General features: G+C 39.1%; 1 protein-coding gene and 2 pseudogenes across 2 annotated transcripts in view; all 3 read right to left on the reverse strand.

The window, feature by feature from the left end:
- Positions 1–14,806, reverse strand: part of LOC140852843 (uncharacterized) — a 66,832-nt pseudogene extending 52,026 nt beyond the window's left edge.
- Positions 14,807–15,006: 200 nt separating this feature from the next.
- Positions 15,007–17,267, reverse strand: LOC109504946 (uncharacterized; annotated as a pseudogene).
- Positions 17,268–23,378: 6,111 nt separating this feature from the next.
- Positions 23,379–27,925, reverse strand: part of LOC105032868 (DNA-directed RNA polymerase III subunit 2) — a 62,900-nt gene continuing 58,353 nt past the window's right edge. Inside the window, exons 34-38 of one of the 2 annotated variants that reach the window (XM_010907450.3) lie at positions 27,552–27,622; positions 26,196–26,280; positions 25,982–26,085; positions 24,306–24,434; positions 23,379–23,840 (exon numbers count right to left, since the gene is read on the reverse strand). In XM_010907450.3, the coding sequence (XP_010905752.1) occupies positions 23,790–23,840; positions 24,306–24,434; positions 25,982–26,085; positions 26,196–26,280; positions 27,552–27,622 (440 nt within the window). In that variant the 3' untranslated portion in view covers positions 23,379–23,789. The remainder of the gene's footprint in view (positions 23,841–24,305; positions 24,435–25,981; positions 26,086–26,195; positions 26,281–27,551; positions 27,623–27,925) is intronic. The other variant, XM_073247081.1, reaches the window with a different exon arrangement.

Raw genomic sequence — 27,925 nt, forward strand, 5'->3', positions numbered from 1 at the left:
GGTGGGGCAAGTCAGCGGGAGCTATGAAGCACAGGAGGACAGCATGGCCAAATATCTTGAGAAGGTGAAGGAGTTCACCCCTACTTTTAGCAGTTTCGACATCAGGCAAATTCCAAGGTCGAAGAATACCAGGGCTGATCTTCTCTCCAAACTGGCGACATCAGCTCCGGCCGAACTACCCAAAGGCATCCTCTTGGAAGTTTTAAAACATCCAAGTACGGAAGAGCCACGGCCCGTAATGGAGATCGACCACGAGCCCAGCTGGGTCGACCCACTGACAACCTACCTTAAAGATGGGATTCTCCCCCAGAACGCGAAAGAGGCCCGGAAGCTCCGAAATCAAGCCTCCCGGTACATCCTTTATGAGGGCAAATTGTACAAAAGATCATACTCCTTGCCCCTCTTAAGGTGTCTCCGGCCCTCGGAAGCTGACTACGCTTTATGGGAAGTACACGAGGGAGCTTGCAGAAGCCATTGGGGTGCCAGATCTTTATCCCACAAGCTACTCCGCCAAGGGTATTACTGGCCAACAATGCATCATGATTCGATCGAATATGTCAAAAAGTGTGATCGATGCCAGAGATACACCAACATCCAGAGACAACCTGCTACCGAGCTCACACCCTTGAGTGCCCCATGGCCTTTTGCACAGTGGGGTATGGATATTCTTGGCCCCTTTCCCATGGCGTCCGGTCAAAGAAAGTTTCTCCTTGTAGCGATCGACTACTTCACCAAATGGGTCGAGGCCGAGCCACTAGCAAAAATCACAGAAGCGAAAGTGCAGGATTTCGTCTGGAAATAGATCGTATGCAGGTTCGGTTTGCCTAGAACCCTAATCACTGATAATGGACGGCAATTCGCGGGAGCCAGATTCGCTGAATTCTGTGAAGATCTAAACATCTCCCACAACTTTACATCAGTGGCCCATCCTCAGGCGAACGGCGAAGCTGAGGTAACTAACAGAACCCTTTTGCAGGGGATTAAGACAAGGCTCGAAAAAGCAAAAGGAACTTGGGTGGACGAACTTTATCATGTGCTATGGGCGTATCGAACCACCCAGAGGTTGCCTACAGGGGAGACTCCCTTTGCTTTAGCCTTTGGTACGGAAGCCGTCATCCCGATCGAGCTTAAACTCCCGTCGGCACGAGTCATGGCATTCGACGAACCCCAAAACGCACAAAGTCTCAGAGCCAACCTCGACCTGCTGGAAGAAAGGCGGGAGGTTGCTCAGGTTCGAATGGCAGCCTACAGGCAGAAAGTTGCCCGATATTACAACGCCCGAGTCAAGAACAAGGCATTTAAAGCAGGAGATCTAGTGCTCCGACGAGCTGCTGTCTCGCAACCATAGGGCCAGGGGAAACTTGCCCCAAACTGGGAAGGACCTTACGAGGTCAAGAAAGTAGTCCGGCCTGGCACTTATTATCTTAAGGAGCTCGGAGGAGCCGACCTCCCACGACCATGGAGCTCAAAAAACTTACGGATGTACTATCAGTAATTTCATCTTAATCAAAAAATGCGTGCCCATATGTCTTGGGACAATTCAAGCAAACTGTAGGGCAACCTCATAAAGTCGAAGGCCCAATTCTTTTAGACCGGATGGGGGGAGAGGCCTCGCAACGCCCATATGTGCCCCCACAGCCCTGTTAGGGACAGGAGGAGAACCTCGCCCTAACTTGAGCAAAGTCGAAGGCCCGGTTCTTTTAGACCGGATGGGGGGAGAGGCCTCGCAACGCCCATATGTGCCCCCACAGCCCTGTTAGGGACAGGAGGAGAACCTCGCCCTAACTTGAGCAAAGTCGAAGGCCCGGTTCTTTTAGACCGGATGGGGGGAGACACCTCGCAACGCCCATATGTGCCCCCACAGCCCTGTTAGGGACAGGAGGAGAACCTCGTCCTAACTTGAGCAAAGTCGAAGGCCCGGTTCTTTTAGACCGGATGGGGGGAGAGGCCTCGCAACGTCCATATGTGCCCCCACAGCCCTGTTAGGGACAGGAGGAGAACCTCGCCCTAACTTGAGCAAAGTCGAAGACCCGGTTCTTTTAGACCGGATGGGGGGAGAGGCCTCGCAACGTCCATATGTGCCCCCGCAGCCCTGTTAGGGACAGGAGGAGAACCTCACCCTAACTTGAGCAAAGTCGAAGACCCGGTTCTTTTAGACCGGATGGGGGGAGAGGCCTTACAACGCCCCAATGTGCCCCCACAGCCATGTCAGGAACAGGAGGAGAACCTCGTCCTGACTCGAAGACCCGGTTCTTTTAGACCGGATGGGGAAGAGACCCAACAGCGCCCCAAAGCGCCCCCGCCAGTCAGGCTGGTAACGCGAGGAGGACCTCACGCCGGCTCGAGCAAAATAAAAGGTCCGGACTCCTACGGGAGCCGGGTTCCAACGACAAAGAAGACTTCCCCCGGACTCCTACGGGAGTCGGGTTCCAACGACAAAAAAGATTCCACCCGGACTCCTACTGAGGCCGGGTTCCGTCCGCGACGCCAAGGAAGACTTCACCCGGACTCCTACGGGAGCCGGACTCCATCACCGACATTAGCTACGAGACAACCCCACCCGGACTTCTACGGAAGCCGGACTTTGCCTATGACTTTGATTGCAGGAAAACTTTGCCCGGACTCCTACGAGAGCCGGGCTACTCCAACTTCAGGAGGGCTTCTCCGTTCGGGCTACCAAGGGAGCCGAACTTAGCTCCGACTTCAGCGGAGAAAAATCCAAGCAAAAAAGGAAAGCAAACAGTGCCCGAAGGCAACGGAAGCTTGAACCCCCAAATCCAAGCCCTAGGAGGGACTTCGGGCCCGAAGGGCCCCAAGCGAACCTGCAGCCGTCGACGGAATAACAATCGGGTATCTTCGAACGGCATAAAGGCCGAAAAGGAGCTCGGCAAATGACAACCCCACATGAACAGAAGAGTTCGTCAATGACCTTAGGACGACGTGAAAAAGAAAAGAAGAAGAGAAGGAAGAAAGAGGAAAATGAAGAAGTTCGACAGACAACTATTTTATGCAAGATACAGACGAGATAACAAAATCTCTTTTTCATTTAACAGGAGTATACGTCACAGGACCCGGTGGGTCAAAAAAAAAAAAAAAAAAAAGAAAAGAAGATACACGTCATCGCAAGTCTCGCAAGCACGGTTCGGGCAGGACGAATCGGAGGCCGCTCTGAGCTACGAGCTCCTCTCTCCGTCTCTATCCTTCTCAGTCGCGTTCTCCAGTGCGTGTAACAGCTCTCGCCCCATCTCGCCTCATTCTATCTCCGAAGTCCCAACCCTAGTGGGAAAAGGGTGGGATAGATCTCCGGAGGCGGTAAGGGCAACGGCGGCAGTAACGAAGACCTGTTTCAAGAAGAACCGGAGTCACCTCGGAAGCGGTAGTGACGCCAGAGATGTGCCTCATCTCCGAATGCCCCACAACAGCCGCCACCCAAAATGCTCCGGCAAGGTCGGCATGCGCTACTTCCACCATCCCCGCAACAAGTTCCACTGCCCCACCGTCGACGCCGACCGCCTCCGGTCCCTCGGCCCCGACGGCGTTAAGGATCCCGTCATGGCTTATGACGGCAGCTCTGCCCTCTTGACCGGTGTCACCCCATCTTGCTACTCCAAAATTCGCAGGCAGAATAACTTCACCAACAGCCCCCGTTACTAAACTCCTGTTGTTGAAGGAATTCTTCCCCGAGCCCCCTTTAAAATGATGGAGATTCTCATCGGATGCCATTCTCCTCCTCACCTTCCTCCAAGCCCTAAAAATCCCCTCAAGAACAGCCTCCAGGGTAGAGGACATGGTGTGGAAACCCTCAGAGAAGAATTGGGGGGGGGGGCTGAAGGGGGCAAGGACTGGTGCGAGAGAGGCAAGACTCTCAGACGAAAGAAAAGCGCCAAGATGAAGCCGTGAAAGGACTGAGGGGTTTAAATAGCCGACGGATCCTAGCGCAGTTATGGCGGCGAGTATTCCTGGGCCAGCTGGTGTGTGCCACGTGTCGCGCTTATCCCCTTCATTGCTATAGAGGGTTGACCGCTCGCAAATTCTCGTCGCACGGCGCTTGGGATCGTGTTTCAACGGGAGTTCCGAAAAGACTCTTCAGGTCACTTTCACCGAAAAGCGGGCTCTGACGTACACACATTAAATACCAAAATATCTGGAGGCGGCAGTGCGCAGGATTCGAAGGGACGGTTCCGACTGTACCCATCTCTCTCTCTGTACTTCCTTCATTTGAAATTCCAACTCGGAAGTAGGGGGACTAGTGTTGGGTATAGAATACCCACAGCCGAAACCAGCGGAATCGATGACAGAACAGAACGGCTCCGCCCGGACTCTTACGGGAGCCGGGCTCCGCCTTCGACATCAACAAGCAGCTCGGCTCCGCCCGGACTCCTATGGGAGCCGGGCTCCGCCTTCGACTTCGAGCAGCACGGCTCTGCCCGGACTCCTACGGGAGCCGGGCTCCGCCTTCGACATCAACAAGCAGCACAGCTCCGCCCGGACTCCTACGGAAGCCGGGCTCCGCCTTCGACTTCGAGCAGCACGGCTCCGCCTGGACTCCTACGGGAGTCGGGCTCCGCCTTCGACTTCGAGCAGCATGGCTCCACCCGGACTCCTACGGGAGTCGGGCTCCGCCTTCGACATCAACAAGCAGCACAGCTCCGTCCGAACTCCTACGGGAGCCGGGCTCCGCCTTCGACTTCGAGCAGCACGGCTCCGCCCGGACTCCTACGGGAGCCGGGCTCCGCCTTCAACTTCGAGCAGCACGGCTCCGCCCGGACTCCTACGGGAGCCGGGCTCCGCCTTCGACTTCGAGCAGCACGGCTCCGCCCGGACTCCTACGGGAGCCGGGCTCCGCCTTCGACATCAACAAGCAGCACAGCTCCTCCCGGACTCCTACGGGAGCCGGGCTCCACCTTCGACTTCGAGCAGCACGGCTCCGCCCGGACTCCTACGGGAGCCGGGCTCCGCCTTCGACATCAACAAGCAGCACAGCTCCGCCCGGACTCCTACGGGAGCCGGGCTCCACCTTCGACTTCGAGCAGCACGGCTCCACCCGAACTCCTACGGGAGCCGGGCTCCGCCTTCGACTTCGAGCAGCACGGCTCCGCCCGGACTCCTACGGGAGCCGGGCTCCGCCTTCGACATCAACAAGCAGCACAGCTCTGCCCGGACTCCTACGGGAGCCAGGCTCCGCCTTCGACTTCGAGCAGCATAGCTCCGCCCGGACTCCTACAGGAGCCGGGCTCCGCCTTCGACTTCGAGCAGCATGGCTCCGCTCGGACTCCTACGGGAGCCGGGCTCCGCCTTCGACTTCGAGCAGCACGGCTCTGCCCGGACTCCTACGGGAGCCGGGCTCCACCTTCGACATCAACAAGCAGCACGGCTCCGCCCGGACTCCTACGGGAGTCGGGCTCTGCCTTCGACTTCGAGCAGCACGGCTCCGCCCGGACTCCTACGGGAGCCAGGCTCCTCCTTCGACTTCGAGCAGCACGGCTCCGCCCGGACTCCTACGGGAGCCGGGCTCCGCCTTCGACTTCGAGCAGCACGGCTCCGCCCGGACTCCTACGGGAGCCGGGCTCCGCCTTCGACACCAACGGCAGCTCGGCTCCGCCCGGATTCCTACGGGGGTCGGGCTCCGCCTTCAATATCAGCTGCTGGTAAGCTCCGTCCGGACTCCTACGGGAGCCGGGCTTCATCTTTAACTTTGATTGCAGAGGGCTCCGCCCGGACTCCTACGGGAGCCGGGTTCCGCTTTCAGTATCCACTGCAGGAAAGTTCCGTCCGGACTCCTACGGGAGCCGGACTCCACCCACAACTCCAACCGAAAGGAGGACCCCTCCCAGACTTCTACAGAGGCCGGACTCCGACCGCTGCCGAGCCTCGATCAACAGATCCGCGCCCCCTGGCAGATCACAATAACGACCATGATCCTGTTCCACTTCCTGTAGTGGATTCCGCGCGGCTCCATCACCCCCTGTGGTGGACCCATTACTCTCTGACAGGCTGTGTCAACGGCCACGATTCTGCTCCACTCCCTGCGGTAAGTGCTGCGCGACTCCACTACTCCCTGACAGCTAGCGGCAACGGACGCCGCTCCACTACCTGCAACTGGTTCTACGTGGCAGGCCGTAATAATAGCCACGTGTCTACTCCACTATCCTTCGCAATCAATTCCCCTGACCATGGGCGGCCCACTACCAAACGGTTACAAACGTCGCCATCAATCCGTTGCCTCCTCCACCTATAAAAGGGGGACCCAGATACATTATTTTCTAAGCTCATTTCTTATCTCAAAACTCTGCTAAATTCTTCGTTCGAGCACTCCATTCTTGTTGAGGCAGAGAACTGACTTGAGCATCGGAGGGTCTTGCTGGAGCAACCCCACCTCCGATTTAGACTTCCTTTGCAGGTCCCAGCGGCGACCGCGGCTTCCCCGACTCCAGCTTCTCCGGCGCAAGCAGATTTTTGCACCAACACTCTCGATCGATAGATCATCACAGAGATAATAACTGATCCAGATAGATCGATGCACAGATCGCTTTTCTTCATGGATAGATGAGTCTCAAGTTGACAGTGTGGGGACACTTGAGCGAGAATGCAGGTGCTTGATAGAAATCAAAGGTACTGCATGTGATCAATACGAGAAGTCACTAGGATAGCTATCCACTCGTCAATAACTTGTTTAAAGCTATAATGGTGTAGATAGTTCTTTGACCTATGGTGCCTCGACTGTTCACAGTGGGGTTGCTGTAATTTGACGACACCAACACTTAGTTACCTAGCCATTCAAAATCTTGAGGTGTATGTTTGCTACAGTAGGTCCATTGTAGGAATAGGGTGTGTAAGAAATTAGGATCTATCGATCTTGGTAGATAAGAAGAGTTTCTATGCAGTTCATGGGACTAAATCCTAAAATCCAAGGTCATAGTAGGTGAATGATGGAAAGAAGTTTTCATAAGATTTCATATAAACTCGAGTCGATTGAATCTGACATATGACAGATGAATGGATTTGATAAGTTATCCTTGATCTGCATCTTGTCAGGACTCACCATAGAAGAACTGAACTATACGGTAATTATACTTAGAGGTTTAATATTTCATTCTACTGGATTGCCACAATATACTGCTAGGTGTCACTGATGGATCATAGGACTCGTCAAGCATCATCTTGATAATCGATGATCCTTGATGGGTAGAGTTAGAATCATTTCAATCTATCAAAAGAAATTTTGATGATATTGTGATGGAGATCACAGTATATCTCACTATCAGATAGAATAAAATCTATGAAATCATACACAAAAGTGATCTTTATCCGATCAGATGGTTGATTGGCAATTATGTATTACTATTAGGTCTAATTATCAATATGATTAATGATTAATCCAATACAAGAGTTATAATAAATTAATTCGCTAAGTGTTAATGAATCGTAGGAGGATTAATTAGCAATTAGATTACTAATTGACTCAATTTAATTGAACAATGGGGCTAGGATCAAGTCTAATTGAATTAGAATTAATTTGACTTGATTTGAGTTTGATTAGATCAAGTCTGATTGAATTATGAGATAACCCAATTGCAAGGGAGACCAATTTTTGATTTGATCAGAATTTGAGTTCAACTAATTTTCTAATTAAATTAGGATCTTATTGAGGAGATTGGGTTCTTAATTTAATTAGATTTTTTCATTTATTGGGTGCGACTAAATTTGATTTGATTGGAATCCAATTGAAGCAATATATGAGAGTCCCATTGCACTGGGACTATCTCCCTTATCCCTTGCGCCGCCCATACCCACGCCCTAATATTCTTCATGTTGATTTGAGTTTTGCATGAAATCTTTCATGCCCCACACCTTCACGCGTGCTCCCTATCCACACCAATCCCTTCCTCTCTTGGATAATGATAAGATAAGTTTGAATTTGATTTGAATTTCCTTATCGAGATGAGGTTTGACCTCATCCAACTTCTTGGATGCCAATCCATAAAAGGAATTTATTTTGTGCGATGGAAATCAAATTTCCATCAAGGAGAATTCAGTTTTTGTGCATGAGAAAGGGTTTCTCACCGTGAAAAAGGAAAAAAGGATAGGGAGAGGGCGTGGATTCATCTGGTGCGTGAAGTCTTCCTTAGGGTTTTTTCTGAAAGGGGCGTGAGGCACTTAGGGTTCTTCCTAAGAATCCTAGGCGTGAGTTTTAGGGAAGAGAGAAAAGAAAAGAGAATGGATTCTCTAGGTTTTCATCTTTCATCTACCTCCTATTCCTCTTCTGAGATCTGAGAGAGTTTGAAAGATCTGAAGAAGAAATCAGCATCAATCATCAGGAGATGACTTCTGCAAGGGAGCTAGCATCCCAGTGAAGTCAGGAGCCTCTGATCGGATTCAGGACTTCGTGTAGATACCTATAGAGACTGAACATATGTGCGGCTCTGCAGGAACCTCATCAGATTATCACGATCATCAGCAGTGAAGATCATCAATCCGCATAAAGATATGGAGATCGGATCTTTGGATTTTTGATATTTTTTAAATTTGATTTTTATTTTCAGCATCTTAATCTAGCATGTGATAGATCCTAGGGTGGCATTAGATTAGATCTCATGCGTGCATGATAGATTAAATTAGATTCAATCAGATTTAAAATATTTTTGCTACTAGATTTTTTTTAAAAACAAATTCAGCATGCACATCTAATTAGGAGATGAGATTTTTTAGATTTTTCTTTAAGTATAAATATATGTGTCAGATTGATTGGCTTCCAAGACATACATCTAACATATAGCATAAAATGCCACAAGAATCTATTTTAAATGTTTTAAAAAAATAGTGATATAGGTCCTCCAACCATCATCAAAAATATAAGAAAATCATATTTCACATTATCCATACAATCAGTAAAATTAATAATCACAATATCCAATCACCTCAAAATGATCAGATTTTCAAAAATCAGTATACATCAAACTACACAGTAGTTGAATAAGACATATTTTTTATGGAGTCTTTTCTACATTATTCTTAGAACACTAATTTTTACTAAATTTATTTCCATTGACCACATATATATCTCCAGGTTCACAATTATGCATATCAAATCCATTCACTATATATCAATGGGAGCTCTTTGAGACAATCCTAATATGTCATAGACTATTCTTGTGGACCTCAATACCGAGTATAAATAAAGCTTCTCTAAGATCCTTCATATTAAAGATCTTAAATAGCATAATTGGTCTCATACTATAATAGAGTCATTTCTAGAAAATAAAATAGTATCCATATATAAGATAGTGAAGATAAATTTACTCTCACTGACCTTAAGATATATATATTGATCTACTTTATTACCTTTAAATCCTAGAGAATGCTTAATGTCATCTAACTTAAGACATCATTTCCTCGATGACTATTGAAGATCAGAGATATATCTCTTAGGTCTGTATACCATATATTCTTTTCTACTCTCAACAAAATCTTATGGGTTAATTTATATAAAATTCTTTCGATGAAGCTTTAGGTCAAAATGAGTTACCAGTGTCATGATTATACTTAAAGAATCCTCACAAGAGACTGAAGAAAAAGTCTTATTGCAATTTATGTCCCTTTTTATGCATCCTTATGCAACCAATCTGGCATTGAAATATTTAATATTACTTTTAGAGTCTTCTAAAATATCCATTTATACCTTACAGGTTTAGATCCTTTAGGTAATTTCATCAGATTTCATACTTTATTTTTAACTATAGACTGCATGACATCATACTTAGCTTCAAGCTACTTAGCTAACTAAGAATATGCAATAATCTGATCATATGAGTGAATTAACCATATGGCCAAGGCCATAGTCATTCTTAACTAAATAAACCAAATAGTCATTGCAATGATATATTTTTCTTTTCTTTTATTTGATTTCTTTATTAGTACTTCATTAACTGGCTACAAAGGTGCTATAATTAATTCATATATCTGATATTGCTCTCCCACTATCTTTTCAGAATGAAATATGATATTTTGTTGAACAACTGAAATAAGAATAATTACTTATTTTTTTAATATCATATTTCTAATATAAGAGCATCTATAATTATCTATATCAAACTCTAGAAATCTGACATAATTAAACTCAACAAACTTTATATCTCTATTAGTGCAGTAGAATCTATTATCTTTAGAATTATTTAGATAGCCAATTAAATTACAACTAGTAGTTCTAATCTCAACTTTTACTATTGGATTACAAATGCTAATCTTTGTAGGGTAGCCCCAGACATGAAAAGGACTAGTACTGGGCTTTGTACCAACCAACAACTCAAAAGTTGTCTTAAAAACTATCTTATTAAGAACTTTATTCAATGTATGGATAGTGATCTTTAGGGCCTCACCCTAGAGCTACCATGATAAATTGCATGTATTCGTCATGCTTCTAATTATATTCTTATGAGTGTAATTATGCTTTTTAGCCACATCATTCTGTTCAAAAGTTTCAGGAATGGTGTATCGAGCAATTATCTAATATAATTGGCAAGTGGTCCCATTTATTGGTCAAATTCACCATTTTGATCATAATATTCACCATCACAATCAGATGCCCCTAAGATAGTCAATATAAGGTGAATACTACTAAGGACAAGTGAAGGCATAATTTCATTATCTATTAACATTTAAATCATCTCTTTAAAAATATGACCCAATCACTTATGTCATAATGCAGAAAATTAGTCCTTAACAAACTATCTTTTAAAGGATAAAACAAATATATATATATATATATGGTTTTAAGCTAGCTAAATTGCACAGAGAGAGAATTAAAAGCTCAATGAGCAAGAAAAGCATTAGGGATTAGGATCTCAAATTACTAACATTAGGTGCAATACTAAACTAGTTTCATAATGTAAGCCCTAACACAATTAAGACATCGTACCTCTTATTAATTAATTTATCCATTAGCTATCCAGTCTTTGTCTTATCCGATTCTACATACCTCTTACTAATGAGGTTAAAAAATTATTTATTAATCATCATTCTTAAGTATAACATCTAGAATGGTATAAAAAATGGACTCCATAATCCTCAAGCTAAAATGATTCACTCTTTATCATCTTTCATAGACAGTTTATATTCTAGAGTACTCTCACTAATTATCTGAGATCAAGCATCATCACTCAATGTAATATCCAAATTCCATCAAATGTAGTACTAGCTCAATTTCTTGTTTCCATATTTTATAGTTTATTTCAGTCAGAGTTTTAATGGGAGCAATAATGTTACTCATGCAGAGTGCTATCTTTTAAATAATCTTCATGCAATTAATCAATAAGCAAATATGAGCAATTCTTATGCTTGAGAAATTTTATAAGTATTATTTCAATAAAAGCTCTTGATGCAATGCCACAGACTTTCTTTGTAAAAAAAGTGACCCACATAAGGTATCTCTCTCGAATATATAATGTTATTCAATACATTGGTGCTAACTGCGAAACAACCTTTATGTAGTTAATCAATAGATAAATATGGATAACATATATGCTCAAAAATCTTTATAAATATTATTTTAATGAGATCCCTTGATACATTACCATGAACTTTCTTTAGGAAGAAAGTGACCCACATAACATATCTTTCCAGTGTCCAATAGAATCAACTTAGCAAGGTATCATCAGCTTTTGGAGGTTCATCTACTTTAATAGAATGAATCCCTAGACTATGCACACTCACTAGCTATAAAATATTTTACTTCTAAATTATAACATACAATAAACTCTCTTTAGGGAGATGATTGTATGCAATAATTTCACAATGCTTTTCAATTCCTTCAACATATCACATAGAAGAATGTTGCAAATCCCAGTGAATAGGCCATTTTGGTGGTCACCATTTAATGAAATCCATAAATCTTCAATTAGGAATCAACTAGTCATATCCATAAATCCATTTATCCAACTTAATGCACCAATAGCAAGTAATCAAACAATGATTAATATATCTAAACCTATGAAATACCAGATAAAGGGATCCTGCAAATCTCAACAAATGAGCTACTTTAGTGGTCATCATCTATTGAAATCTATAATTCTCTAAATCATAGATCAACCAAACATGCCCATAAATGCATTCATTCATCTTGATACACCCATATCAAGTAATCTGCCAAAATTTAACGTATCTAATCCCCTTGAATACCAAATAGAAGAATCCTTCAAATCTCAATGAATGGGCCACTTTAGTGGTGACTACCCATTGAAATCCACAATCTTCTTAATCGGGGTTCAACACAAAAATATATCATTATTCAAACCAAATATGAGAGTATAAAATTTATAATAACATATTTAAGGATCTTTATGTAATTACACTATATTGTGGGGGATCATAATATAATTTTTAGATCATAAATATGTAATAAGCTTTGGTACAGGGATTGAATAATAATTAAATTTTATTTTAGGGACTAAAGTTAATTTTCTAAGTACTGTTATTAAAAATAAACCTTTTAGAGACTAAAATAAAGTTTTTGAAGGACTATTATCAAATCATAAACTTCATTAGGGGGTAAACAGCAACACAGGGATTTCTATATGATGAATTACATCACAGGAGCCAGAATATAATTTTCTTGAGTACTGAAATCAAATATTGTATTCTACAAGGACTAAAATATAAAATTTTCATATACCCACATAACTAAATCTGGTTTGGATTTCGGATCAAACACAAGGCCCGAACCTGAAACCCATTAGTGGTCTCCTTCATCCTCATGATTGGGCAGCGGAGAATAGGGGCCAACATTGGTGCCCCTTCCACCCACATACCTTGTTGGCAATCATCGAGGCCTTTGATCGGTGGCCCGATGCCTCTTCCGACCAAACACCACCAGTTCGCTGGTAATCAAGAGAGGGCAACCATCAGCAAACCAAGATCCTATGGTTTCTTCTCTTTTTTTTTTTATTTGAAAATGTGTGGAAGGAAGTGGGGTAGCATTGGCATCCAACATCATCGCCCGTCAATGTAGCCACTGCTTGCCTGAATGGTGTCGCTGGTCGAATGGCCACCTGCAATCACGGTGTGGGAGGAGGAGGGCATGATGGTGCAAATTGCCAGCCCTTGCTTTGTTTTTTTTTTTGTTGATCTTTGGATTCGGACGAGGATCTGATGGGACTCTCCACTGGCTTGTCCCGATCACCGTCTGAGTATGATCCTATCACATTGGTGATTAACGAGAAATCATCGATCGATGGAGATCTGGCATTCTCTTCCTCTTTCTTTTTTTTTTGTTTGAAACTTGTTGCGGACAAGGGCTCGACCTTTCACGTGAGGTGTTGTCCGCTCTGGCCCATGGGTCTCATGATTTTGCCCCTTAAAAAGTACCTCATGTGGAAGAAATTTTTTTCTTCTTATAAGCATGAGTTTCTCTTGACTCACAATCAATGTGGGACTATTGGTGCCCTCTATATTATTAGAACCATAACAGAGCCCTCCAGTCAAGGGGGACTTTGATGTGTACAGTCTAAGGAGCCCCACAGTCAGTCGAGATAGATCTTGACCCCTTCCTAATGCATCATTATTACAGACAAGAGCTCGGCCCGTCACATGAGGTATTGTCCGCTCTGACTTATGGGCCTCACGGTTTTGCTCCTTAAAAGTTACCTCATGTGGAAAAAAAATTTTTCTCCTTATAAGCATGAGTTTTTCTTGACTCACAACTGATGTGGGACTATTGATGTCCTCTATATTATTAGAATCATAATAAAATTTCATGAAAAGTAGCCCGCATCCGGCTCCTCTACTCGCCAGGATCACCATCGACCTCTCCCAGATTGCCATCGGTGACCAGTCCAGCCACCGTATGAGAGGGGAAGAGGGCACGGTGGTAGGAACCACCGTCCCTCAATCCTTTTTTTTATTGAATCTCAAAACTTTAATTCTTTCTATTAAAAAAAATTTGATTCTTTATTTGATTCTAAGCTTCTACAAAAATTCGTGCTCTGATACCAATTGTTAAAAAATTATAAAAAAAAAATTTATGGATCTCATGTAGAAGATTAAAATATAAAAAATAAATTATTCAAAAATAGATGTCAAAAGAAGAAGAATAATAATAATCAATCAATCATACCTCGAAATCTTTGACAGTGATTGCTATGCCAGCATCCTGTGGAAAAAAATAATAATAATGTGGCATAGATTTTCCTCTACGTCTCACTTTATACTTGTCTTCTCAATGGGATAGGGTTCACCCTAGGAATGCAAAGATCTTTATGCCCTAGGGTGTCTCTATAAGTAGATATATATAGGAGTGGATAGGGACCTATTTTAGTTAGTAATGCTAATAGGTTCATCCATCACAAAGCTCATTATTCGATCAGACCTACATCAATATCTACTACATTACATGAGTAAGACAATAGGATCCAAAGTAATATAATCATAGGTAAGCATGGACTCCTTAACCATTCATTTAGACAATAAGCTAGCCCATATTTTTCATAACAAATCAGAATAAAAAATCAATCTATAATCAATGGAAGCCCACCTTATGAAAATTTTTAATAATAGTTTCAATCTATCTTTTTACCTCTATAATCTGTAATAGCTCAACTTTATATGAAGAAAGCATATCATTTCATCTAGAATAGTTGATCGAACATAGTTGACACTTCTGTGCAATTGATCTTAAGAGACTAAATAATAGGCTTCCCGACCTCTTAATAGGCTATCCCAAATTATTGCATGTCACTATGATTCACTCACCCTCATTAAGCTACTAGACATCTCTAGCTTGTATGGGTCCCTGTCTCCAATCATCCCTGACCATCTACAAAAAATACAAAAAAAATTAATTATTAAATATACATCATACATAAAAAAATAAATTTAAAATAAAATACTAAAATGAAATAAGCATAGAATTTGCTTGTCTAAATTATCTTGGATCTGCAAGTCATCCACAATAGCCTCATTGTCTCAGTCATTAGTAGGAGGCTCATGTTACGGCTTATCTGGTTGTTGAGATTGCTAGGGCTCATCAAACTGACTAAAAGATCCAGACAGAGAATGCTGAAATTCCATACCTCTAAAACATTTTCGAGGCATGACGTTCTTAACCTGCACGTATTGAATGCAATATTAGTTAATACAAATTATACATACACTAATAAAGGAATTGCCAATAATAAACATAATTTATTAAATGAAAACATACATCTTAAAATATTTGGATAAATTATGTTCTTGGTGCCTAAACTAAGTTGGATTTTCTTAAATAATCCCTAAGCTATAAAAAGTTAAAGTTTCATCTCTGAACAATCTGATCGATTTAATGTTGCCCTCAAGCACGATTTCGACTATTTTTTCTCACTGAAAGTCTGATATGGCAATTTTTGATTCTTTTGTAGAGTACTCTTTACTCGCATAGCTCAACCGGCATTGACATGACTTAAAATATTTTGAACTATATCATCTTCTTCTTCCTCAAATGTGTTGATGTGGCCCACTATCTCTCATCTCCCATCTCTCTTCTTCTCATCCCCCAAAATTCTAATGGAAAAAGAAGAGAAAGAAAGAAATCTCCTTCCTTCCACAGCCCCATCTTCCTCCTCTCTCACAATTTTTGTTCTTTATTTCTCACCACTCGATATCTAAACTCTCTTCAGCCACCCCTTTCTCAAATCTCTCATCTCCCATCTCTCTTTTTCATATCCCAAAATTTCAATGAAAAAAGAAGAGAAAGATGAAAAACCCTCCCCTCCATGACCCCATCCTCCTTTGCTTGGTTCATCTCCTCCACTCATCTCCCATCATCTCCTCCCAATGCCTCCCATCAAGCCGATGTCGATTTCATCATCTTCTTCTCCCATTCCAAGCCCTCCTTCTCTCCATGGCTCTCTCCTTCTCAAAGAAAAAAGATTGGAAGATAATCAGGTAAGAAGAAAGAAAAATAGGAATGGGGAAGAAGAAATGATTATTGATTTTGCCATATTAATGGGTTTTTTAAATTTTAATGCCACATAAGCACCGAAAGTTGCCATATCGGACTTTTGGTGAGAGAAAACTACTAAACTCATGTCTGAGGGTAACATTAAATTGGTTCAGATAGTTCAAAATTTTAACTTTAGCTTTTCATAATTTAAGGACCTTTTAAAAAAACTCGACTTAATTCAGAGATCAGAAATATAATTTACCTTAAATATTTTTATATCAATAGAGTCAAACATCATTCTATCCTTGAACATCTGTCTTAATCCAATAGATTGAAATATTTAGATCATCAATCGGCAAAATATTTAAAGAAATATATTGAGCATAAATCTTCTCATCTTCCAAAATTATTCTTTTTTCCCATATCGTATAAGTACCTAGGTTTCATTTTGATAATAATATCCCATTCCTTATCATTTGAGTCTTATACAAAAAATACTTGTGGAGTTTGGGATGAAAATATGAATATATCATCCTTTAACAAAACACCAGTGTATATCAATCTTGAAAAGTTTACCAGTATATACCTATTTGTGTCTTGCTTCAAACCTCTTAATGAGTTTACATCAACCCAATCACACTGAAATAATACTATTTTAAACTTTTTATAGTAATCCAATTGGCAAATATCTTTAAGCGCATCATAATAAATTTTTCTATCTGCTTCCATCGTAACTCCACTATTCTGAGTTTTTCTAATTTTTTCATATTCTTTAGTATGGAATTTAAAATCATTGATGATGAAACCACTATATCTTATTATTAGGACCTTGAGCAGTAGCTTTCAACTCATCTAAACAATTGCTCTCCATCATTATTGGTATCTAAAAAAAATGACACAATTAACTATTAAATAATGCATCATAATATTTATCAAAATTAACATATATATATATATAGATATATGTGTGTGTGTGTGTGTGTGTGTGTGTGTGTGTATACACAACATACATACATATTGGTGTGTGTGTCTGACCTAATTGAAAAGCCATTTAAGGAATATTTCAACCAACCATCTTTGCTCAACCCTTAAATTCGGTTAAATATTACTGTTGACTTATCGCTGAGCAACTAAAAATTTATTGTATAAAAATCAAATCATTATTCAAGAACATTATGCATGATAGGATAGTAAATTAAATCATATTATAATCATGATAACCTATGAAACTCAAATATTATATTATTATGAAGTAAGAGATAATGGTGTGCTTGTGCTAATGATTTTTTATTAAGAGCAATGCTTTCAATCTTTTCCGAAACTCTCCCACCAGATAAGAACTTGTAATTTTCAACATCTTTTATATCTCATAATTTCTTAGAGGTTGGTTGAATGTTACTTCTACACCTTCAAAATATCTTGAACAAAATATTAAACACTCTTCAGCAATATTTTCTTCTGTAATTGAGCCCTTGGGATGAGCTTTATTATACACAATCTTTCAAGTGTACAAGATACCTTTAGAAATCAAAAATATTATAAAATATCAATATCAGCATAACCTTTCTCGAAATAAAAAATTTTAAATTATACTTATAGAGTTTATAGTTACTTTTTTCTTAACAGGACACATCCATCTATAATGTACCAATCTATCAAGTTTAGCTTCTATAGCTAAGTAAATGATGAACCATAATAGTGAAAAAATTTGGAGGAAAGATTTTTTTCATTTGGTACAGTCGAAGTGCAACATGAGACTCCAATCGATCAAGTTCTCAAGGATCTAGGATTTTAGAATATAATGATTTAAAAAATGCTAACAATTGAGAAACAACTACAACAATTTGTTTTGGCATTAATGATCTTAAAGCCAATGGAATTATATCCTGCATCAGTGCATGACCATCATCACTTTTTAGATTTGAAATTTTTCATTTTTTCAAGTTGATATATTGTGAAATATTTGATGCATACCCATTAGGGACTTTGACATTTTTAAAACTATCAAAAAAAAAATCTTTTTCTTGAGTGGACATTATGTAAATGCAAGAGGTATGTAAATTTTATCATTAGCAAGCACTTTGGGATGAAGTTCCTATCAGATGCACATTTCTTTTAACTCAAAATGTACGTTCATGGTATTTTTGATCTTCCTATTAAGATTTAATAATGTTTCAATTAAATTATCACAAACATTCTTTTGTTTATGTATCACATCAAAATTATGCTAAAGAAGATCATGCTCCCAATAAGATAAGTCAAAGAAGATGCTTCTTTTTTTTTTTATAACTATTTAGTAGTACTAGTTGTAGATACTGTCATTGTTATATCATTATTTTCATATTCATCTATATTTTCATCATCTTCAAAGAAATTATGAGCATCTTCAGAAACTATTGCATTTAGATTGCTAGTACTAACTTCCTTTGGTAACTCTTCATGCATTGAGCTTCCAGCATCCTCCCTTTCTCTTCTTTTTTAAGGACTTGGATATCTTACCATAACCACGACTAATGTTAGTCATTCGTGTCATAACATCATATCCAAAGAGTAGAATAGGGGAAAATCCTAACTGTATAGTTCCATCAAATAAATCTTTTTGAAACCAAAATAGATGATTTGCTTCCAACCACCAATGATGTCCCATACAGCAAAACTTTTTCTCATATTTTAACCACTATGAATCGGTTGAATCCCCACATGATGGGCATGCAACACGCCTCTTAGTACTCCAATCAGATAAATTAGCATATGTAGAAAAATTATTGATAGTCCATCTAAGATTTGCTCGTAATTTAAATATTTGGTTGGTGGAAGAATCAAGTGCATCGAGACCCTCTCATAATTGTTTCAAATTTCAACATCAATATTATGCCTTGGACTCTTATCACCTGGGATAACCATTGATAGAATTAGTGAAGTATGTTTCATGCACATCTATGAGGGCAAATTAGGATATTAGATCCCCGAGCATATGTATGTTCTACATAGGAGGGTTGAGTATATGAAAATGGTAACATGGATTCTTCATGAAATACCCATTCAGTATAACCCTTCAAAAATCATTCCATACCAAATGTTTTTCAATAATTTATGGATCAAGTGAGAAACAATTTACATATCTTTGGTATGGATATAAAATCTTTTCATTCATACTAGATTTCTTGATAACAAATTTGATGAAATCCTGAACTCCATCTAAATAATCTTTTCTGGACCTTGGTATATTTATCCAACTTTTGTCCATTATAAGAGTAAATTGATTGAAATTATAATTTAACTAAAAAATAAAAAAATATATATACATATCATTTTGCATTCAAATGAATAACAGGGTTGAAATGTAAATCTAAATTAATAGTACTTGAACTAAATTAATGTAGAAATAATTCGAAATGTACCATCTTGCTAATAGTCATGCAAATGAAAAGAATAGCTTTGATTGTGCAAGAAAATTGGTCACTTTGCATGGGCATCCACATCTGAAGATTTTAAGGAAAACAAGCACATCTCTTTCCAATTAGAATGAGCTGCAATCCGAATTGATTGGCAATCAGCTTTAGAACCACAAATAATGTGCACTGTAGTTGCACACATCTAACGTGTTCTATCAGTGGATAAAATCATCACATCCCTTGAATGAGCACATGAAGAAGAGATGTACATGTTCAATTACAAATAAGTGAGCAGGAACACTCATATTCCATGTCAGATATGTAGGAACATGGACTTGCATAGTTAAGAGGTTAAATCAATCTATTAGTGTATTGTCTGCCATGTCTAAAATAAAAGACTTTCTTTCTCATTTATCAAGATCCAAAAGACTGTAGGTAAACTACAAGTTAATTTGTCACTTTGTGTCAGCAAATGATATATCACAAAGATAAACAACCGCCAAAGAAAACGTACAGAGCATTTCTACTGACCCTCGTTGGATGATACCACATTGAATAAGTACAATGACCTTTAATGTATAGCTTAACATCTCTGTTGGAAAGCCAAAAACCTTCAACTCTGTAACCATATTCTTTGTCATAAAACCTTGCTGGTATCCAACCTTTCATATTACTCACAAATCCAAAATTAGAGTGTACCCTTTCCTCATCCTATAATGGGAATACCACAACAAATTCCAAAGATGACCTAAAATATTCCTTGGGGAGCTCTATCCAATTCCAATAAACTTCAACTTGATAAACACTCTTTGTTAAATTACCCAATTTCTATCTAATCTCTTTGTTAAATATCACACGAGTTCTATTCATGTTAATAGATTATTAAGAGTGTGAGGCCTTCAGTACTAATACTTATTCTGACACTTTTCTCTCTTAGCTTATTATATCTATCATTTCATTTATAAAAGCCATATTATTAGATCCCCAAACTTCAGCGAAGAACCCATGATAAACTCTGAATTTAGTGATGGCATTATTATAATATAATGCATATGCCCAAGACCACTACAGGTCATTGAATTGTTATAACACATAATGATATATCCAAGAGACATTTTTATGTATATCATACTTGTTTTATAACAGCCACCCCAGCTATTACATAGCTGATTGCTGCAAAATAATGAGTCCTCAATAATTCATATTTAAATAATATCATTCTTCTGTTTAACTAATAAATGCATACACACACACACACACACACATATATTCAAGTTCCTACATATTTTATATATATACATACATACATACATACATACACATATTCAAGTTCCTACATATTTTTGTTTCAGACAGAAAGTTCCTACTGATACAACTTAATTTGTTAATGAAACATAGAAAATGAGTATTGTAGGTTCTTACTAATTATTCTTCATTGACATTCTCTGAGTTATCAATACCATTGATGTTTTTTAAATGGCTGTTTATACATGATCAGCCAAGACCATTCAGAAATATCTGCATTTCCGATAGTATTTCACTCTTCGACATTATAAGTTTACAAAAGAATTACTTCTCTACACAATAAATTGAATAAATCAATTTAAGCACAGAGCACGTGCAAGAATTGGTAAATTAGTTGTAGACTCTTTTTCTTAAGAAAAGATGCAGACTTCTGATTCGAACAAGACGGCACTCTCCATCATATGATGCCAAGTGGTACCACACAGATAATATCATCTTAAATAATGCATCCTTCAATCCTTATAAAAATATGCTTCTCTTAGCAACATATTTGAAGAAAATAGGACATTCTCAATAAGATGTTAATATTTTTCACTCCCATCAAAATTTCAATATCTTTAATCTCTGGAAGAACGGTCATAAAGCAAAAAAATCATGTAAGGGTTCTGTGCAGAGGTAGAGGTAGTTGCTGTTTCCTAATCTTTTCATACAATAAAAGGTATGAAAGAGATGTCTTTGTTGCCAGCAGCGTTACCTAAAAAGAATACCAAAATACATAAGAAAAGAGAACTGTCACTATTTTGCCGCTCTATTTTATCATTCAACTAAAAGAATCGTATCTTGTCTGGCATCTTTACAGGACAAGAAACACCTTTACAGATTGGAATATCATTGAAGACTTGTGCACTGCAACCAGAATGACTAACCTAACATTTATGACCTTTCAAAATCTTGTCATTAGCAGCACCAGAGATTGACAAATTGAACCTTCCTCTTGTTTTATCTCAGATATTCATGGAACTCACAAATACCATACAAAATATTCATGAAGCCGTATGTTTTTCGTTAACCATTAAAAACCTTTAGGTCATATAACATTGAAATTTCAACATGAACAGATATAGGCTACATAATTGAAAGCATAACATCAACAATCTAACATTACCTCATAACACTTCTTCAGCGATAACTTCTTGTACAAATACATCCCCTTTAACCTCTAACATCGTGATAGGTTGCTATGAGCATGCATCGTCATTTATGCTGATAAAAGATTTAGTTAGACCAAACTGAACCTTAGATATGATCATTTCGCTACATATAAAAATATAGTTGAATTTCTAGGGAACACAAATGTTCTCATGAATCATGTCCCTAAAAAGAAAAAACTGCATTGGTATTCTCTCATTCAATCATGTCCCTCAGATTTTTCAACATGTAGGACCCCTAAAACACCTAGAGACATTCTTTTGTCAAGAATGAAGGGAATGCAAAGAAACTCCATACCTCGGATCAACGGCATTAGCAAATCCTCAACCAAAAAGGCCTCTTTTCCAACCTCTGCTCACAGTATGATGTCTTAGCTCTCTCTCTCAACCCAGCCTCAACCAAAAATTCAACACATTGAGGCCCCTTTTGAGTGCAGAATCCAACCAAATCCCTAACAAATCCTCTCAAAAAAATTCTCTAAAACTTCTAACCTCAAACCATAAACCCTAATCCCAATCTAGTCCATGGCATCTCAATGGCACAAGAAAGGACTGCTTTGATGAAAGGCATCTCAAAGCCATAAACCCTTATCCCAATCAAAGCTGTGGAGACAATGTTTAAATCATTGTCTTGAAATCTAACCTACCCACGCTTGTAAGCGTTGTTAAAAGCCACCTATTTCATTAAATTTTCTAATAAATGTGAGGGGGGTGGGGTGATGGTTTTACATTTACCGATGCTTTAAACTAGCATCGACAAATAAAAATCTACTATTTTTTTTCTTTTTTCTTCTTCTTTTTCTTTTTTTTTTTTTTTTTTTTTTTTTTGGTAGTGTATGATGCCGATGGTATAATTAGGTCAAAGACCCGTAAACTGACAAAGGTGCAAATATGCTTCCTGGGATGCATTTGCATCATGTTGACTAAATATGCTTCTTTGAGTAGTCTCTGACTGCCTGATGCTTCCATCGATGATGTGGTAGCATATAAGGTGGATTCTGATGTGTACACCTTTATCACTATGATTTTTAACTTCTATGTCACAATAAAGACAAATGCGAAATTGTGAAGGCATTGTTATCTTATCCTGCAGTTGTATTACCTGCTTTTGGTTCAGAAAAATGACCGCAGGAGGGTTCTCACCAACCGAGTCAGATAATTTAGTGGCTGTGCATGCGGAGCGGAAAAGTCTGTCATCCTGGACACACATCTTGGAGGATGCAAGAGCCAATTTTAGATAGATGCTTAGTGCGAGGTGCCCATAGTTCAAAAATTGACTTTTGGGGGAGCCAAAAAAGATACGAGGGAAGGTCAAAGCAAGCCAAGCTTGAGAGAAGAAAAGATTGCGAAGGTTTTTGTGAGTTATTATATTTTTTTGTTCCATCTTGGTCCAACAGAAAGAGAATTATAGGGAGCTAGTCCTGCAAAATGACAGATAAATCTTAAATTACATGTCATCTTTTCTAGCTGTTACTGAATTATCAAGAATTTGTCCAAAGAGGATAAAGTAATGAATTAAACACTCCGGCTCATGGTTTATTGAATGGTTTGCAAATTCACAGTCCATGAAAGTTGCCATCAGAGCAATCTTAAATACCCGAACGTATAACATTTATTCAGTGACCAAGGGAGCAAATTAGTTTCGATTAATCTGAGAGTTCTCAGGCCAAAAGCGTTTTCTTTACACCAAAACTTTTAAGAATAAGTATTCCATTCTATTTACAACGCGAGAGCATAGACAACTTCATTTGCTTATGCCAACATACCAACTGGCAATTTGTCAGCCTCTTTTCTCAGAGCAATCAATTCAGCAGCAGGAACATGTGGCTGAAACAGTTTTCCATCAAAAGAACAGACTGGACCTCCAACCTATTTTCTTTGGAGAAGTTTGTGTATCATCTTTTTCTGCATTACGAGTCCTCATATATATTGATTACTCGATCTGTCTACATTTGCTGGAGATCTTATCCATAGGCTAAGTCCATTAATGTTCTTTGGCATACACACTTACGACGACCAAACTCATCTGTATCATGCTTCAGTTAATTGTAGACGCGGAACAACATTCATGGACTGCAATTCCTGTAGGAATACAAGTGTATCAAAAGAATGACAACGAAGTTGATTAGCTTGTTAGGTGGGTAAAATTCCAAACAAAACCTTGATTGTTAACTTTCAGGAAGATATAACAAAAACAAGTATTTCTGCTTTGCAAAAAATAACTTTAATTGAATTTCCTTTTGAGAAAAAGGAGAGTTCTCCCACCCAGAACTTGTTAGTGAAGCAACACACAAGTCAGGAGGATGGGAGAGTGAGAAGGTAGGGGTAAGAGAAGAATAGGACAGGAAAGAAAGGGGAACTTGAAATTCTTAATTAAAACAAGATGAACAATCAAAGGCATCCACCTAAATCAGGCACTGGATAATTAATGAGTGTGCATACATGCAAATTGTGAGTGCAAAAAAAAAAAATAATAAAGGAAACCTGAAAGCATGAACATGCACAAGCCTAATGCCACAAATTAGAAGAATTTGATCAGCATATTACCTGAAATAGAAGCTTGCAAGCATATGGAAGTTTCATAGTAGATATGTTATCCCCATTTTTGCACATTGAACAAAAGGCTGCCTTCAACTTGTGATTGTAATAACCTAGCAAACCACACTGTCGGCAAACCTGGAAGGCATTTGAGCCAATAAGAAGGAATCATATGCCACAATGTCAGAAAAACTGTTAATGCTTGGAATGGTTACATGATAGCTAATGCTGCTGACATCTAATGCTGCCAAAATGGCAACATGGAGTCAAATATTGATCATGCATTTGAACTATAATGATCCTACATGTACCTAGATTACAAATAAAACAATGTCAACCATGCATTTTACTTCAGTAGCCCCCATTGCTTTTATGTCTGTTCTCTATCTACTGTTGACTCAAATTTCTTGCTCAATACTTAATCATAAAATTTAGCTTCAGGCAGTCCCTGTCACTAGTGTTGATTTCGAGAAAGGCAATATGAAAGAACTGAATAAACAGTTCACGAGGGATCCAGCGGTGACATTACCATACTCCTGGAGGAATTGTGACTAGTACACCTCTTCCCAGCAGGTGAAGAGCAAGTTTGACATTTGCCTTACCCACAAAGTCATAATATATGATCTTAATTTTTAAGTTAGAACTTATTGCATTATGTGGAAATAAGGCCAAGCCCTTCTGAATAAGTATTTCTATCATCTCCTCTCACATAGAAAAGAAGCCTGACCCAAATCCAGTTCATCATTTAAAAGAATCAAAGATTGGCAAACTGGAGAGCAATTCTCACTTTAACCAAAGATTGACAGTGATCCAATGTCTTCTCAAATATTTTCTTCTTCTTTTTCTTTAGTTTAAAGGAACTTAATGGTTTTCCATAAATTGAATGCCTCAAGGAGGTTACACCCTACCCCCCGCCACCAACAATTTTAAATCATGGCATGGTTATCGGTCATTAAGCCCAAAGTTTGTTGGGGATTAGGAAGGTCAAGTTCATGACTTTGCTTTTATCTATGGCTTCAAGTCCCACTGAGCCCGGCACATGGAGGGCTATTATTGCATTTATCTATTAAGATAGCAGTAAGATGTCAGAAATTTTCATCTCTAGTGGTGACTGCATTGTGTTAGTGCAGAATGGAATCATGGAAATGCCCTTTCCCTTGGCTATTACAGAGGTGAGGAGTAGTACATGAAACATATTGACCAGATAATCATCTTGGTTGACCCATTGATCCCATGTGTTGACCATCCACACCCATTTTGCAACCCCTGATTGAGGTTAATCAAATTAAAACCAACTTATCAACAAAAAAGATTGTTAAGTGTTCTGATATCTAGCAAGAATAAAATAATGATACTGATAGATTACACTCTTTTCAACTGACAGAAGCAACTGAAGTATTAAAAGAAGTAGAAAAAGATGATAATTTATGTAACAAAAGCACACAATCTGTTGCTGTTTACTGGATTCTGATTTATGGATCAGGAAACAATTTTTTGGGCATATCTTAAGCATTTTTATTCCAAGATAATAAGGCCTGAAAAAGATCAAATGGGGAAAAATAAAATGCCACAACTAGAGAGGTCAAAACAATCCAAATCATGTGTCATGCATGTTTAGCATGATATAAGATGATGGGCATTGTTAAAAACCTACAAGAAAACATAAATGAACATTCTGTATATACCTGAACTTGATAAGGATCACTAGATAACATCAAACGTTCAAAGATCATCATGCTAGCCCCATATGCTATCAAACAGTCACGTTCCATTTCTCCTAAACGCAATCCTGTGAATTGAAATATAAACGAAAGAATGAGAACTAGCATCCTGCATCTGAAACTAAGTATAGGTACATCATATAGCCAGCTTTAAGTCCCAAAAAATGTATTCAACAACCTCCATCACGACTTCTTCCTTCAGTAGGCTGTCTGGTCAGCATCACACGAGGTCCTTTAGCTCGGGCATGCATCTTATCAAGGACCTGACAAATTTAAAGAAAAAAGAGAGAGAAGAAATGACCATCCACCACCACAGACCAAGAGAGGTTGCACGAACTTTTATGACCTACCGAACTTTTATGACCTACCGGCAAGCCACTGAAAGATCCCAAGAAATGAAATTTTTACTCTGTTTACACAACTTAAATTCTTAATCCCCGGGTTCTGACAAGATTTGTTAACATAGGAATCTCCTTTCTAGTTTGCACTTGTAGATGTCCTACTAGAAGGTCAGCACCCAAAACTTCAGAAGGGCTATTTGGAAGTAGATAACTTACCAAACATGGGAAGTCTTGATTACTTCTGAAGTTTTTGTTTTCTAAATGGTCACAGACTCATATGATGGCATACACAGAGTTGAATAAGTAACTTGAATATCATACAACATTCTAGACTGAATTGAATTTTGTTTTCTTCAAATTTTCAAGTTTTGATCTCTTAGTTTACTTCTGCTTTTGTCCATCCTCTGAAAAGAATAAGTGGAAGCCTGAACTTAGTTTTGCCAATAAAAAGGTATACGGGATGCCATCATACATTAAAGAAGAGGAAAGGAAGCCAGTTGCTGTGGATGTATAAATGACAAGCTGGAAAGATATTCATACAATCACTCGACAATCTTACCATAATACGTAAGTTGACAAACATCACTTCCCAAATGGAACTAAATAAGCAAGGAAATAAAATCAGAATAACAACATCAGTTATACAGGCAAAAACAAAGACATGCAAATGCACATACAAACTAAATGCATTAATAATTACTTGATAATCAACTAGAAGCCTATAGTTACTGTTACTATTTTTTTTTTCTTTTCCAGATGAGACAGATCGATCATACTAATCTGGTACGAATACATCCACTATAACAAAATATTTTCAAGTATCAGCAAATATTTTCAGGGGGCAATTTGTGGGATGACTGTTAGTAAATATTTTCAAGTATCACTAAGAGCTATTTTTTTTGCTTTCTGTGGAGTTTCATGAAACACTTTAGGATACTTTACAAAGTTATTGATTACCAATAGAGTGCCAGTAATAATATCACTAAAATTTTGCTAGAAGTTTGTTCCAGGAAACCATAGAAGACATGCTGGACAAAAGAATCATTTTGTTACCATCGTAAAACCAGACAAGACAATAAATAACTCTCCTTTAGACATAACCAAAAGTTCCATTCAGTTAAGCATAGATTCTTTAGAAGCTATTATACTGCACAAATACAACCACTTGGGACATAAGTCAGTCATGCTTTTACCATGTGTTTCAACTTTTGGTAGTAGATTGGCCCCATAAATATATATGCTTGAAGGGGATAACCTGTAATGCCTGGCAGACACAATCACCATGTTAAGCTTAAATAAGCAACGATATTAATTGTAGAAGTGAGGTGTGTGAAGAGATTCTTAAAATTAAGGTAAGAAACTCATTAAAATAATAAGCAGAAATGGGAATCAAGATAGTAAAATAATATGTACAGAGACGCTTGAAAAGTAACAAGGATTATAACTTTGTTTTGACCAATAATACAATTATCATCATCTGCACTCATCTTCAATTTCTTTCCTTTACACTTCATTTGTCCTCATGTAATTTCCATCCCATTTCAGTCAGATAAGTTCAAATTTAACA

The sequence above is a fragment of the Elaeis guineensis genome, chromosome 12 (assembly GCF_000442705.2).
Source record: "Elaeis guineensis isolate ETL-2024a chromosome 12, EG11, whole genome shotgun sequence".
NCBI lineage: Eukaryota > Viridiplantae > Streptophyta > Magnoliopsida > Arecales > Arecaceae > Elaeis > Elaeis guineensis.